The 16,370-nt window shown below is 34.8% G+C and overlaps 1 protein-coding gene across 2 annotated transcripts in view; it reads left to right on the forward strand.

Annotated features, from left to right (window-relative positions):
• The window catches only part of ASZ1 (ankyrin repeat, SAM and basic leucine zipper domain containing 1), a 91,353-nt gene that overhangs the window by 45,424 nt on the left and 29,559 nt on the right, over positions 1 to 16,370 (forward strand). For both annotated transcript variants that reach the window (XM_072652956.1, XM_072652957.1), the window contains exons 5-10: positions 5,942 to 6,053; positions 6,545 to 6,679; positions 8,303 to 8,427; positions 10,350 to 10,425; positions 11,119 to 11,175; positions 12,537 to 12,649. In XM_072652956.1, coding sequence (XP_072509057.1) covers positions 5,942 to 6,053; positions 6,545 to 6,679; positions 8,303 to 8,427; positions 10,350 to 10,425; positions 11,119 to 11,175; positions 12,537 to 12,649 — 618 coding nt within the window. The remainder of the gene's footprint in view (positions 1 to 5,941; positions 6,054 to 6,544; positions 6,680 to 8,302; positions 8,428 to 10,349; positions 10,426 to 11,118; positions 11,176 to 12,536; positions 12,650 to 16,370) is intronic.

A 16,370-nucleotide genomic window follows, 5' to 3' on the forward strand; every position in this document is an offset into this window, starting at 1 on the left:
TAGAGATGGACAATGGAGGCCTCCTTGCACTCCTGGGGGACAACCTCCTCTTGCCATATAACCTGGAAAATTTCAGTCAGCTTTTGTATGAGCAGTGGTCCCCCTGCCTTGTAAATCTCAGCTGGAATAGAATCAGCACCAGGTGCTTTGCCATATGAAAGGAGCCTAATGGCCCTCAAAACCTCTTCTTCAGTTGGAAGTTCAGCTAAGGAGGGATTGACTTCAATCTGAGGTAAATGGTCAACGGCCTCAGCATTGATTGATGATGGTCTGTTGAGAACACTATGGAAGTGTTCAGCCCATCTCTGTAGGATCATGTCCTTATCACTAATCAACGTGATTCCATCAGCACTGAGTAGTGGTGATGTACCATAGGTTTTTGGTCCATAAATAGCTTTCAGGGAATCATAAAAGCTCTTTGGATTGTTACTATCAGATTGTTACTGAATTTCATCTGTCTTCTTACTGAGCCAGGAATCCTGCTTCTCTCTAAGCTTTGCTTATACTTTGCTTTTGATGGAATTAAATGCTGCCTTCTTAGAGGTGGATGAACTATCCTACTGGTAAATCCTGTGGAGTTCTCATTTTTCATTTAGCAGCTTTTGAATTTCCCCATCATTTTCATCAAACCAGTCTTGGTGTTTGCAAGTGTTCTGACCCAGATGAGCAAATGTTCATACTTTTTTTGTGTGGCAAGTGCTAGTGGGATTCCTCACCTACTGCAATAATCAGGCCAGCTTTGGGTAAGCAGGCAGTGTTTAGGGCACCTTTTCTAGCCCCCTTCCTCACACCAGGAGGTAAGCAGTGCTATCCTTAAAAGGCTGCTCGGACACCCAGGGGACTGCCGAGTCCCACTTTGTTTCCAGTGAGAAAAGACCCTGTGGTCTAGGCCACCTTTGTACGGGGTTGTGACTACAGCTCCCAGCGTATCCACACCTGGTGCTTCATCACTTGCCTATCGCCGCAGGACTTTGAGTCATAATAGTGAAATGGTATGGGTGATGTTTTTTGATTCATACATAAATTGGATTTAAGTGAGGCAGAGTTGCACGAAATCATCAGCCTCACTCTCTCCTCCAGAGTCATCATGGCCCAGTGGCAGGTCAGAGTCAAGATGGCTGGCGATGGCTCAGGATGCAGTGGATGACCTTGGCATCTTCAGTGTCTAACCAAGCTCTAAGCGCTCCACATCGCTTGCTTCATCTGCCTTCATGGCCATTGAAACAAATAGTTCTCATCCACCCATTCCACCAGATGAAGTCTTCACATGTTTGGGGTAGACACCCCCCTAACTCACCAGTGAGTTTGAGAACCCTTGGTTACCCTCAACTTAGTTTGGCCTGTCTGCTGAAATGGTTTACCAGGATGTGGCTGCTGTGCATGCTGCAGCTTCTTAGAGCCGCAGGTGAGAGTTAGGCGGAACAGGTGGAAAGGTGGAAAGAACCCTGAAAAGGGCTCAGCAACCATCACACCAAAGGTACTGGTCCTCCCTGAATACACCCTACACCCTAGGAGGCGACAGTCCAGTAAGGTGATAAAATATGTACATAGATAACTATAAAATATATATTATACTGAAGTTGAGATGTCTAAAACAAAATGTTTTATTAGGTTCAAGAAGAAAAGGGTTTTTTGCCAATAAGTGATAAGGAAAGACCTCATAGAGGAGGTAGCATTTGTATTGAACTTTAAAGGATGGGTAGGAATAAAACATTTGCAGCCTTACCACCCTGAATGTGCATGACCTCATCTGATCTCAGAAGCAAAGTAGGGCCAGGCCTGGTTAGTGCTTGGATGGTAGACCTCCTGGGAATACCAGGTGCCATGGGCTTTTTAAAAAGTGACAGCTGAGTGGCACTTTGGATAGAGTGTTGGTCCTGTAGTCAGGAAGACTGGTCTTCCTAAATTCAATTCCAGCTTCAGACTCTCACTCAGACCATGGGCAAGTCACTTAACTTCTGTTTGCCTCAATCCATTGGAGAAGGAAATGGCAAACCAATCCAGTATCTTTGTCAAGAAGACCCTGTAGATAGTATCGTCCACAAGAATCACAAAAAGTCTGACACAACTGAACAACAAGAAGGAATAAAATAAAAGGGATAAAAGGTGGGCAGAGAGGGAAAGAATATAGCTTAAGTAATTAAGATAGGCATGGAATTGAGAAAGCTATGAAAATTTTATATGAAAAGGCCTTCGGTGGTCATCTAATTTAACCAAAGGGTCAGAGTAAGGCATCCTTAAGAGGCATGGTGGAGAAAGAAGTCCAGAGAGTTGGGAACAGATAGTGGAGTCGAATGAAGGAATGAGCATGGTTGGCACTTTCCTTAAAATAGAGGTTCTTGGATGAATTGACTATTCAAAGAAATGGGCCTGAGGTAGTGATCTTCCATGGCAAGAATGCCATGGGATGATTAGAAAGAAGTCTGGAGAATTAGGCATGGAGTCTAGAAAAAAAAGAAGAAGAATCAGATCCAGAATAGATTTTTCCTGTAGTGAGTTCATACACAAGGGATGAAATTATCTTTTAGGCAGGTCAAGTTTATAGAAACTCTACATTTAATAGGAAAAGAGTGCTCCACTAGATACTTAGACGATTGAAGTCCCTCATCATGCCTCATGCTGGACTTCTTATCTGTTTCCTGAATTTGTCAATTTCCTCTTTCTGCCCAGATGTGTGTTCTAATCACTTAAGTTTCCATCATTTAATTTTCTCCTTTCATGTCTTTCCCCTCAGTCCCCTAAGTGAATAATCCTTAATATACAGTGTTACCCCCATTCCCATTCCTTTTCCCTATCCCATTCCTCTTGAATATAATATACTTATATAGGGTCAAATTCTAGTCACCAGTTTCATCCTCTCAGGTCTCATAAAAACATAGGAGTTTAGTGTTGTGGTTGCTTTTGTTTTTAAGGAGAACTCTGTGTTTGTAGGCAGTAAGGAAGAAGACAGTAGTGGAGAAAAAAATAGTGATTAAAGAAAGAAGGAATGGCCGTAGGAGTAATTTGCTGGAAGAGAGCCAAGTGGTTGAGATGAATTGTGTGACTTCGGCAAGGGCAAAGACCACTTATCCATTTGAGACTGAAACTAAGGAGGAGAGGATGTTGAATAATTTCTAGGAGATGTTGAAACGTAGAGCTGGAGTTGCGGGGGGGGGGGATGGGAAGGGAGAGATGATATCTCAATGGTAAATAGCCTTTTATTCACAATAAGGTATGAGGTGAAGTCCTATGCTGAGAGGGACTTGGAGGTAGATTTGAAGAGTGAAGGAAAAACTGGGAGCTACACTAAGGGATGTAGTCATCACTTGGGGAGGAGTAAAAGATCTGCCTTTTAGCAGTGAGGATCAGATTGAGATTAGATAACAAATTTGTAGTTGGCACAGTTAATATTTTGGTGGAATCTTAAATACTGCTCAGCAGCACAGCTGAGGTTATCAATCTGTATTGTACATCCACACTTATAGAACAAGCAGGCTCCACTTCTTTCCTCTTCTCAACATTTTATAATTTGGCTTGTGACTTGATCATTTAACAGAAACCTCCATAAATTATTAAATCATCTTCCGGTTGACAAATCTGATAATCTTTTCAAAGTTCTCATCCTTCTTTTTGTTAAGGAAATCCAACTAAACAATCAAAAAAGCATTTGACCCTATTAACGTTAACTACTATCTTTTGGACACTGCTTTTCTCTGGGTTCTTGTGACACTGCTCTCCTTTTCTCTCTTAGTTTTCCTACCTGTTTAGCAATCCCTTATTTTCCTTTTATTGAATCATGATCTATGTCCTCCTCATTGTTATAGGTGTATGCCATAGGCACTCTTTCTTTTCCTTCTCAACATCTTCTTTCTTGGTGATTTTATCAGCTTTCAGTTATCAAGTAACTTATAGATCTATGTCCTAGTCTCCTTTCTGAACCATATCACCAACTGCCTGTTGGATCTTTTCAGTTGGATGTTAGGTATCCTAAACTCATTGTGTCCAGAACAGATTCATTACATTTCTCCACCCATCAGTCTTCCTAATTTTCCTTTTGTCAAGGGTATTACTAGCCTTCCAATCCCCCAGGCACTCAATCTAGAAGTAACCTTTAATTAAGCTCTTTGTCACTTGCCAAGTGTATCTCCCTCCATAACATCTCTCACATCTGTCCTTCTGCTACCCTACTTGAGGCCCTCCTCACCTCTCACTTGAACTGTGACAACAGTCTTATAGTTATTCTCATAATGGGTTAATTCATTTTCTTAATTTTCCAATGAATCTTCCACTTAGCTATCAAAGTGAAATTCCTAAAGGACAGTTTTGACCATACCCATTACTGAAACAGGAAGTTCTAGTAGCTCCCTCTTGGCTCAAGGATAAAATAAAAACTTTTGTTAGGTGTGCAGTACTCTTCAAAGCTTAACTCTAGCCTTCCTTTCCAGAAATTTTATACATTTTTCCTTGTGTACACTCTGTGTTTCATGTAAATTGGGCTTACTCTTCTGCTTTCCGTATGAGCCTTTTCTAGTCCTTAATGTTAGTGTCAGCCCTCTGAAATTATGTCCAATTTATCCTATATAAATCCTGGTTTTATACATAACTATTTACATACTGTCTCCCTCTTTTAGACTGTGAAGTCCCTGAGGATAGGGACTGTTTTTTTTTGCCTTTTTTTGTGTCCCCCTCCCAAAAAAAATATAGCATAGTCCCTGACACATAGTAGGTGACAAACTGAACTTTTCCATTTTTATCTTGTTTATTATCCTTAGAGCTTCATCTTTAAATGCTATTCTGATGATTTAGTTTAGTTTGGTCTCTCATGAAATTTTTTCTATATTTTTTTTCTCTTTACTGCTTCTCAGTATTTTATGTATTGAAACTGTTTGTGACCTTTCACCATCCTCCTTAGCAAAAGTCCCACTATTACATTTGCTGTCTTGCCCTAATAGTGGTTTTTTTGCTTCTTCATTCCGTGTTCTAGAAAGGGAGGAGAAGAAATTCGTGAGTATTTTACTATTCTTATATAATATTCCCTAAATTAGTTTACATTATAATTTACTGATATGAGGAATGTTTGGCTGCCATATTTCTCTATTTACTTAGGAGATAAGTACTAATAGGTGAGTTAATAGAGAAAGTCTAGAAACTATTATTCTTAGCAATTTCTTCTCCTTTTTCTCTCATTCTACCATTATTATTATTACCACCATTATTATTACAGAAATATAAAGGGGCTACCCTGAACTAAAGACAGTTTTGTGTTTTTCTTTGCTTTTGGTCATGATTACCATGACCAAAGAGTTCATCACCAAATGCCCAGGCTATTATGACAAGCCTCTTCATACTTAGCTAGTCTGGTCCGTGGAAAGTAGATTGTCTGTTTTGAGATCACCACTCATACTTGCACAAAGCTCTATTCCTCTGCCTCTTTGTAGCATGGAGGTGACAGGTGTAAAATAAGTAAAGTATAACCTCAGGAGTAGATCCTACCATGATAATAAAATTAGGCCATAAGCAAAAATGAATTTTTATAGTAAGATTTTCAATGTTCAAAATTATTGTATACCTGGTTGTAATTAACATTTTCTGAGTAAGAATCTTCATATACAGATTTGTTCAAGTCTGATCAGTCTTTTTATATGAATGGAAAAAATTTAAAGTTTTGTGGTGGAAATTTTGACATTCTTCTGGTAAATACTACATAGAATTTCACTAGAGGGTGCTGTGTAAACATTTATCATACAATATGAAGAAAGCCTCTTTTCCTTTATTGGTTACTGTTATTGGTATGGTTTACCCATTTTCAAATATACTGACTTGTCACAGATCTTCATGTCATATTCTGTACTATAACACCAACATAGAAGTTTGAATATTTGAAAACAAGTAGCTACTGGTAACAGTATTAACAAGTTCTTATCATTTAAATATTGGATATTCTGTTTTGTTTTCTCCCTAGGAAATGTATGACTCCAGTCATGTATGCAGCTCGAGAAGGCCACGCTCAAGTTGTCGCTCTCCTTGTTGCGCATGGAGCAGAAATAAATGCCCAAGACGAAAATGGTTATACAGTATGATTCCTTCTATTCTCTGTTGTTAAAACTCATGTTTCTACAACATTCATAACATGTAGAAAATTCCTTCAGGCAATAGGAAAAGTTGGGAGGTAACAGACTCATTGAACATGTTCTTTGCTGATATCAGAAAAATGGTACCTGCCTAATGCAAAAAGAATCTCTACTTACCTGCAAAGACTTAAGCTTGACCCCTCAAATGGAAATATTTTGTAGGAGAAAAATTTTGTACTAATTGATTGTTAATTAACAAGTTAATTGTTAATTAACTAGATAGATCTTTTTATTCCATGAAACTACAAATCTTTGGTTATGTTTATCATTTTGTTTTGTTAAAATTGTCATGCGACAGGTTTGGAATTAACTTTAGCACTAAACAGAGATATAATAAGATCAAATGAATTGTATTTATCGATATTTGTGTAGTAATGATTTATTATTTTTTTGAAAAATGTTTTCTGTTTTACTCTTTTTTTCCCTTTTTCTAGGCCTTAACGTGGGCAGCACGTCATGGTCATAAAAGTGTAGTTTTGAAGTTGCTTGAACTAGGAGCTAATAAAACAATACAGACCAAAGATGGAAAGACAGCAGGAGAGATTGCTAAGCGAAATAAACATCTGGAGGTATATAATATATATAAATGTATATATAATGCAAATATACAATATATTGTATGTAATATAAATATATACATAAATGTAACCTGCAGAGATAGAGGAGGTGGTGGAAGAGGAAGATGAAGACAACCTGATGCTTTGTCAGAGATAAATGTTTTGCCTTTTTATAAAGTCTTAATAATGAATCTGACAAGCAATAAAAAGGTTTAATTGTGATGTCTTCTTCTCCTTCAAAACAGAGTTACTAAAGTTTCATTTAATACCACGTGAATATTTAGTTTAGACATTCAGTTGCTAAATTTGAAGTTTTATTAGAGCTTGGCAAGATCTTTTAACTGAGAAATGAAATTATGTTAAGATATGTTTATTTGAACATACTGAACGTGAATGTAGAGGAGGGTTTAAAATTTCTGTAAAGAAAGCCAGCTGAGTGTCAAAAAATGAACATATGAAAGTAACATTAAGCTTTGTGATCTTAATTCAAAGAAATTAATTCAGAATGTAACATTTCATTGTTTTACTTTCCACCTAAATAAATATGGAACATTACATAAATATGTAATCATGGTGCATATATACCTTACATAAAATGGTGTTTTGCAGAATATGACACATAATAAATATTGAATATTTGCATAATATTAGTAAATTGCTGGATTGGCAATTAATACCAGGTCAGAATTGGAATTTTTTGACTAAAGGCTGTTGTAAAATTTCTAGTACAAAAAAATGATGTAGAAAATTTGTCTTGAAAATAAATTATAAAGTTCAAAATAAAACTTTAAGGATTAGCTTTTAAAACCATAACAGTATGTAAATACCAAATTTGATTTCTCATACGTCATCATCATTGCCTTGCACAATGTAGGCACTTAATCACTGCGTGTTGAATGAGACCAAAAGATCATCATAGTGATTAACTGCCATATCAAAGACAGCTTTTGTTCTAATTTTTAAACATGAAATAGAGTTAGAGTTACTAACATTATACATGCCGTTAAGCCAAAATAAGCCCCAAAATAAATTTCTAACATTTATGTCATATTTCCTAAATTTGGATAAAGCAGTCTTTAGTTAGCTTACTGCTAGATTAATTTACACTTACGGTGTATTTGACTTCATACAGTAATAAGTATATTACCATACATAATTTACTTGTTAAATTATCTCCCAAAGATTACTGCAGTTTTTTGTGTGTGAAATGTTTTGATGTGACAAATCAGAATTGTGCAAAATACACTTTAAGCACTGGCCGATTAGATTTAAATAGCTTTCTATTTAAATTTTGACGTTCACATTTTGAGTTGTATACCTGTAAGATATGAAAATACATTTCTGCATTGATATTATACATCTTTAGTTATGTTTTCAGAGTTTTCATTTTGTAATTTGAGACAGATTTTTTTTTGAAGTCTCTCTTTCCTAACTCTTATTTTAATTTTAAAATATACTTGATCCTCTCATTGTTTTCTTCAAGGAATTATTTTGAGAAAATGCCTTTTGTCTCCTTCACCTTACTAAAATTCCCAGTAAGGATATGAGTGAACATATGCTTCAGTTAATTTAAAGTTAACATAGTAGACACCATTAATGTTAATTATATTTAAGTGAGTTTGTTAAAATTTTCAGCTCTTCACTTTACTTTCTTTGACTGTGAATCCATTACAAGGAAAGCTCCAACACTTAACTAAAGAGGAAGCTATATGTAGACTTTTGACAACAGATGGTGATGCAGGAAAAGAACACAAATTTAGGTAAAGTTACATCACTAAAATTTTAAATAAACTAAATTTTAATTCAGTATTAATTAAGTGAATTGTTAGAAACTGAATGACTATGAGTAATCATTGAATAATATGAATATTATAAGTTACTTGTTGATATAATATTGTAATAAAATAGGATGATTCATTTAGAATAAATTGTATTTTAAAAGTTCACAAAAATATCAAAAACACACTCCACCCACCACCTCCCACCTTCCCTATTAATGTAGAGGGCATCCTTCCATTCCTTCAGTCTTGAAGCCTGGAGGCCATCCTAGATTCCTTGCCCCACCCCCCACCCCCATATCCAAGCTGTTGCCAAGGCCTGCTGATTTTACCTTTGTAACAACTCCCAAATACACTCCCTTCTCTTCTCTGACATTGCCATCACTCTGGTATAGGCTCTCATCCCCAAGGCACTGATTATTGAGATAGCCTGTGGATGGGGGCTGCCTGCCTCAAGTCTCTCCTCGCTCTGATCCATCCTCTGTTCAGTCACTAAAGTGATTTTAATAAAGCTCAAGACTTGTAATATAACCTCCTTACTTAATATCCTGTGACTTCCTATTGCAAGCTTCTCATTGCCTCTAGGAACAAATATAAAATGTTCTTTTTAACATTCAAAGCCCTTCATAATCTGACCCCCTCCTTTCTTTCCAGTCATCTTACACCTTACTCCCCAACACATATGCTTTCATCCAGTGACACTGGCCTCCTGGCTATACCACAAATAAGGCACTCCATCTGTCAGCTACAGGCATTCTTTCTGACTGTCTCCGCCTTGCCAGAAATGCTCTACCTCTTACAAGAAGCCTTCCCCAACCCCTCTTAATTACTGTGCCTTTCCTCTGTGTTAATTATTTCCCTTTCATCTTCTGTATTACTTGCTTTGTATCTGTTTCTTTGCATGTTGTCTCCCCCATTAGACTGTAAGCTTCTTGAGGGTAGAGACTGTCTTTTGCCTCTTTCTGTATCCCCAGCCCTTAGCATAGTGGCCTGGCACCTTTTGTTGTTCAGTTGTTTCATTTGTGTCCAAGTCTTCATGACCCCAGTTAGGGTTTTCTTGGTAAAGATACTAGAGTGGTTTGATATTTCCTTCTCTGATTCATTTTACAGATGGGAGAAACTGAGGCACACAGGGTTAAGTGACTTGCCCAGAGTCAGACAGCTAGTGTCTGAACCAATAGTTGAATTTGGATCTTTCTGACTCCAAGCCCAGAGCTCTAGCCACTGTATCACCTAGCTTCCCTACCTAGCCCATAGTATGCTCTTAATAAATATTTACTGATTGGCTGACTGACTGACTGATTGATTATATAGCACTTACTTTAAGGTTTGCAGAATGCTTTACAATATTATCTCATTTGATCTTCACAACAACCTTGGGAGCTATGTGTTAGTATCCCCATTTTATAGCTTAGGAAACTGAAACAGACAGGTAAAGTGACTTGCCCAGGCTCAGATACATAGAAAGTATCTGAGACTGAATTTGAACTTAGACCTTCCTGACTGTAGGTCCAAGATGATGTTCAAGGAATATTGTACCTTATTTTCTGGTTCTTCATCTTTTTAACAAGGTAAAAATTTTTACGAGTAAAACAAAATCGCCCTAAAGTTTATGGCTATTACAATTAAATTAAAGAATTTAGGTGAATGAATAGCCAATAATAATGTTACACCTCAACACCAAAAAATAGTTCTAAACTAGTAAGTTATTGGCATGAAATTCCATATTTGATCATCACAATTTTTAACATCACTTATACTTTTCACACTTCAGAAGTCTTGATGCATACTTAAGTAAATTCAAAGTCTGTTTATGTCTATAAAATATCCTTGATTTATATTTGATAAATATTTGGTTTATATAATTTTCTCCTCTCTTCTCAAATTGTTACAAATATACATAGTTCATATACAGCTTTTGGTGATCTGGAAGTATTTTTACATGGACTTGGACTTGAGCATATGACAGAATTACTAAAAGTAAGTTTTCATTTGAAAAACTTTTTAGTGTATTTTACTCTGAAATTACATTCAGCAAAACTTTTACGATATCAAAGAATTTTATAAGGTTGAGTTTTTTTTAGTGTTTGCAACTTTTTTTTCTTTTTATAATGGACCTGAAAGTAACTGTTAAGTACCATCTTACACATATATACAAGTTTTAGCCCCTATTACCACCTGACACATGGAGATTAGGAATTCCTACACTATTTTTCTTAGCAAAACATTAGTTCTTGAAGAGTAGTCATTCTCTTCATATATTCCACTATTCTGTAATCATTTTTTCATATAATTAAAATATTTATATGGAATTCTTATTCCAGTTGACCTTTAATCTTTATCTAGAAACCTCGTCAACTAAAGAAAGACTGAATTAAACAAATTAAAGGATATTTTAGTTTGATATTAATTGTATTCTTGAAATAGAACTTCTCTATAGTTAATGTAATAGGATTATTTTGAGGGGGAATGTATAGAACTAAAGTTAAAAACTAAAGTTTATCTTAAGTTCTATATTCTATAATATTTAAATTGTATATTTGTTAATATTTTAATTTATGTAAATTTTAGAAAGTAGTCTTTTGCTACTCTTGCGGGGGAGGGAAGGTGGAATGTAAATGGAAACAATTTTTTCCTTCTCCTGAGTTAACAGACAGACTTTTTTCTATTCAGGAAAGGGACATAACCTTACGGCAACTTCTGACAATGAGAAAGGAAGACTTCACAGAGGCTAGTATTTCCGACAGTATTAAATTGTATAATATTTTTGTATTGACATAATTTGTTTAAAAGTTATTATTTTTAATTTTACATTATAGACTAGGGTTTCAGTCAGTAAAAGTTTTTTACCATTTCCTTCATTTTAAGTCACCGGTTTCAAATACTTTCTTAGTATTATAATTTGCTTTAGCAAAAAATTAAAAGGCATAATTCTGCTGTTAATTTTTTTTTGGACTCAAAAGATATCTCAATTAGAGTAAAATAGAATTTGAATTCTAAATACAAAATATATTTATAAACCAGTGGACCATTATTGAGTTTGACTTTTAAATATCTCCCAGACACTACATCTACTCTATAGGATCTTTGTGAAAACAATATGATTGTCTTGCCATCTAGTGGTTTCAATGAGCAGCTACTCCTTGTAAAGCATTTTACGAAGATGGAATGCCCTAATGAAGTTATACAGAGAAGATGCCTATAAAAGTTACTGCATTTAAGAGAATAATTTAAGGTTTTTGCAGTTTTGTTTGTGTTACTGTATCCCTCGCTTCTACCACACTGTCTGGCATGTAGTAAACAATAAATTTTAGTTACCTGATTGAATAAAAAATAGAAGAGGTCTAATAAAGGAAAGGAGGATTGTCCTAATTCAAACATACCACTGATTCCTATTTTTTAAATGAAATCCTATTGTAGTGTTTAGTTTATTTGTATATTGAAATCTTACTATTGCTTACTATTTTTAGATTCTATATCACAATTAATATAAGTAATTATATTGATAAATAAAATAAGTTCCTAAAATGAAAACATAAAGGTACATAATAAAAATTAAGTGATCTCGATTTAGAAACTTAATCATTTCATTTTTGTAACATTATAATGAATAGAGAGAGAGAGCTGGCCATGGACCCCAGTCTTCAGTTAAGTTTTACCTCTGACACAAATTTCTGTGTGTAAGTCAGTCTAGTCAATAAGTATTTAAGCACTTACTAACTGCCAAGCACTGTGCTAAGAAATGAGGATACAGAAAGGCAAAAGACATTCCTTATCCTCTAATCAGGGAGACAACATGAGAATACCTTTACCAAAAAGGCTGTCTGCATGGTAAGTTGGAAATAGAGGAATGGTAAATCAAATGACCTGTCACTGCTTTAGAACTCTTCAAGAATATAAATTGTAAAGAACATACTGAACTGCATTAGTAGAAAAATTTTCTTCATTCAGGAGATTTCCTGTATGAGTGCAACCACAGGTCCAATTACTATCCTTATTTATTTCAATGTTATTCATCAAGTAACTTGTTTTCTTAGAAATCTTGTGTATAACTCTCCTAATCATTATACCTCAAATTTTTTAAAATTTAGAATGGAATTACTAATATTAGAGACCAACAAAAAATTCTGGATGCTGTTAAAGAATTACAGGTAGAGGAAATAAAATTTGGAGAATTGACTGAAGTGATAAATTTAGAAATCAGGTAAGATAAATGTATTTTGGCCAGATTGTTGATTAGAATAGAAGTGTATGTATTTTTTTTAAAAAACAATGTTACTTTTAATTTGATAATGATGATTCTGATTATTGAATAATTTTTTTAGACAGACCTTAAAAATTTTGCTAGGCAAATACTATTTTGTAATACAGTTTTCTTCAAAGAATTTTGTAGAGAAGATTCTTGCATTAAGTAGTAAGATTATGTGACTTACAACTCTAAAATTCTCTGATTCTATGAATTTCGATTTTTTACATCAATTTTAAAAGCATGCTACAAACAAGTGAAATAATACATAGTCTTATGAACTGGCATATATTCTCTCTTACCTTATTTTGTGGCATCTTGTTAGAGGCAAGTACACAAATGACTGCTCACTTTTCTTAGTACAGCTCCTATTTGTTTTGATCAGTCTAAGGTTCATCTTGAAACTTCAGTGTTTTGATTAATAAATGCTCATTTACTTGACTGTGCTTGGAGTGTTAGAAAACAATACATGTCCCTTTAATATTGACAGTCGCAAAGTAGCTGGCTTTCTGCTTCATGTGGCACTTTTTCTCATTCAAGGATTTTTATGTCAAAAACTTATGAGTCAACATAGCATGAAAATTCATGTTCAAAATTATAAAGTCTGTTAGATTCTAAATATTAATGATTGAAAAATTTATAGTAAAACTTTAGAATGCCATGTAGACCATATATAGCCTAAGACCATGTGAAAATAAAACACCTACTTTTCTCCCTGATTCTTTATTCAGCCTTGCATCATCAGAGAATTCCTTAGCTGTTAGCTAGGCCTAGTCAGTCACTAATGGAATTTCATGAGTAAATGCCACTCAGAAAATACCAGTGCTAACAGTGCACCCTGAAAAATACTCATTTAATACCCTTCATGAATACTACTTCTCCTGAGCAGTGCCAGTGTTTAGAACCACAAATTTATTCATTCCTTACTTCTGATAATCTAAAGTTCCTTATAGAGTGGTATCTATTCCTGTTCCCTCATTATGTCTTATGAATTTGAATTCCTTACCAGGAATTCATCTGCACGAATTAGTCCTGTTGGTGTTATGATTGTTGTTTTTCAGATTAACTCCAGTACCCAAAAAAAGCATACAAAGAACACAGTAAAGTGTTATATGTGTGACCATGAATTTCCTTTTCATTCTGTTTGTTGCTTTTAAAAGGTGTATAATAAATTTCATTTTTGACTCTCAGAACTGTTCTGCTTCACTATACTTCTTTCTGACCTTTCTTCTGTTGTTTCTGTGCATTTTTACATGTTTCAATGACTGCCTTCTTTTTGTGATCACTACCAGCTTTCCATCTCTCCCCTCAGCATTGCTCCTGCCCCCATTAAAAATTGAAAGAAAGGAGAAGGCAGAGAAAAACTGTCAAATAAGCATAGTCAAACAAATTGAGTTCACACAGTGGCCATGTCAGAAAATGTCTTTTTTTGAATCTCATATCTGTTTCCTCTCTATCTGGAAGTAGGTAACATATCCTCTGGAGACATGGTTGGTAAAAGCATCCACCAGAGTCCTTGTGTCTTTTAAAGTTATTTTTCTTTGTGGTATTGTTCTTGTACAAATGATTCACCTAATTCTACTCACTTCATATTAGTTCATGCTACTCAAGATTCTCTGCAAATGCTTTTATTATTTCTTACTGTGAACTAATATGTAATCCTTTTTATAATGTATTACATCTTATATACTATGTTTTATTCAAGCATTTCCCAATTAATGGCCAGCCCATTATATTCTAGCTTTTTAAATTTCCGTTTTTTCCCCTTTTAATTCTCTCCTCAGGATCATGAAGTTTATTTTGCTTAATGTGGTTCCCATCTGGGTATCTTCCTTCTTAAACCCATCCCTTATGCCTATTTGTTTCCTTCTTGAGTTTAATATATTTCTACATCAAATTCTGTGTATTCAACTTTATTTTGCCCATTTGGGATAAGAGTGGGGTTCATCTTAGTCATCCCTTCCTCCATTGTATATTTTCTCCTTCTCATATACCCCAATCACAAGCAGTAACAAGTTCCATTCCCTTCTAACGCATTTGTACAATAATATATTCTCACTTTTTCTTCCCCATTTAAACCTTGATTGATAACTGAAACAATATACCCCCAGGCCCTGCATTTTTCTTATTTAACTCTCTTAATACCCTTTGCATACATTAAGGTTCAGAAAAATACTTGTTTCTTTTCCCATTATTAGAATGCTAGCACTCCATCATCATATGGGACCATCTAGGTGTTCAAACAAATTTATCTTTCTAGATTTAACTTTATTTTTACTTTTTTTTCAATAAATGAAAATCATTTCTCCGTTACTCTTCCTTGTCCTATTGAAAAGAAAAACCTGTTCATAGTCAAGCAAAACTAAATCCACATTAGCCTTGTTTCAGTCACTTCTGTAGCAGTAGGTGGATAGCGTGTTTGTCATGAATCCTCTAGAGTCATGGTTGGTCATTGTGTTGATCAGAGTTCTTAAGTGTTTCAAAGTTGTTTGTCTTTACAATACTATTGTTGTTGCAATAATTTTTTTCTCCTGGGTCTTACTTCACACTGTATCAGTTCATTTAATTTTCTCTGAAACCATCTTCTTCTCCATTTCTTAGAGGATAGTGATATTCTAATTACCTTGAAATCATAATTTTTTCAGCCATTCTCCCATTGTTGGGTACCTCCTTAAGTTTTCCTTTCTTTCCCATCGCAAAAAATAGTTGTTGCAAATATTTTTTTTACACAAGGTCCTTTTCCTCTTTCTTTGATCTCTTTTCTAATATAGAACTAGTGGTAGTATTGCTTGGTCAGAGGGTATGTGCATAATTAGGTCATAGTTCCAGGTTACTTTCCAGATGGCTTGACTAGCTTACAGTTATACCAACAGTACATTAATGTACCTGTTTTTTCATAACCCCTCCAATATTTGCCATTTTTCCTTTTTTGTCATAGTTGCTTAACTGATAAATGTAAGGTGGATCCCTAGATCCACTTTAATTTGCATTTGTCTTATTATTAGTGATGTGGAGCATTATTTCATGTGTTTCTTTAAGAGCTTGGATATCTAACTCAGCAAATACCTATAAATATTCTTTGATTGGAGAATGTCCCTGATTCTTAGAAATTTTAATTAATTCCATGTATGTCTTAGAAATAAAACCCTTATCAGAGACACTTACTACAAAGATTTTTGTTTTTACCATTTTAGTGCTTCTCTTCTAATTTTAGCTGCCTTGGTTTCATTTATGCAAATGCTTAAATTTTATGTAATCATATCTGTCCATTTTGCCTTCTGCTGGTCCTTACTGCCATCTCTATCCATAATTCTAATAAGCAATTTCTTCTTTACTCCTCTAATTTGTTTATGATGTCCCCTTTTATGTCTAAGTCATGTGGCCACTTTGAGCCTATCTTGATATGAAGTATGAGATGTTGATCTGTAGCTTCTGCTGAACTGCTTTAGAGTTTTCCCAATAGATTTTATCAAATAGTTCTTTTCTAAATTGATGGGATCTTCGTGTTTATCAAACACTAGACTTAATGTACTCATTTGCTTCTGTATATTGTGTACCTAATTGGTTTCACTGATCAACTTCTTTCTTAACCAATATCAGATCATTTTTGAGGGGTTGCTAAATTATGGTATAGTTTGAGATCTGATATTGCCAGGTTTCCTGCCAACTCACATTTTGC

The sequence above is a fragment of the Notamacropus eugenii genome, chromosome 3, assembly GCF_028372415.1.
Source record: "Notamacropus eugenii isolate mMacEug1 chromosome 3, mMacEug1.pri_v2, whole genome shotgun sequence".
NCBI lineage: Eukaryota > Metazoa > Chordata > Mammalia > Diprotodontia > Macropodidae > Notamacropus > Notamacropus eugenii.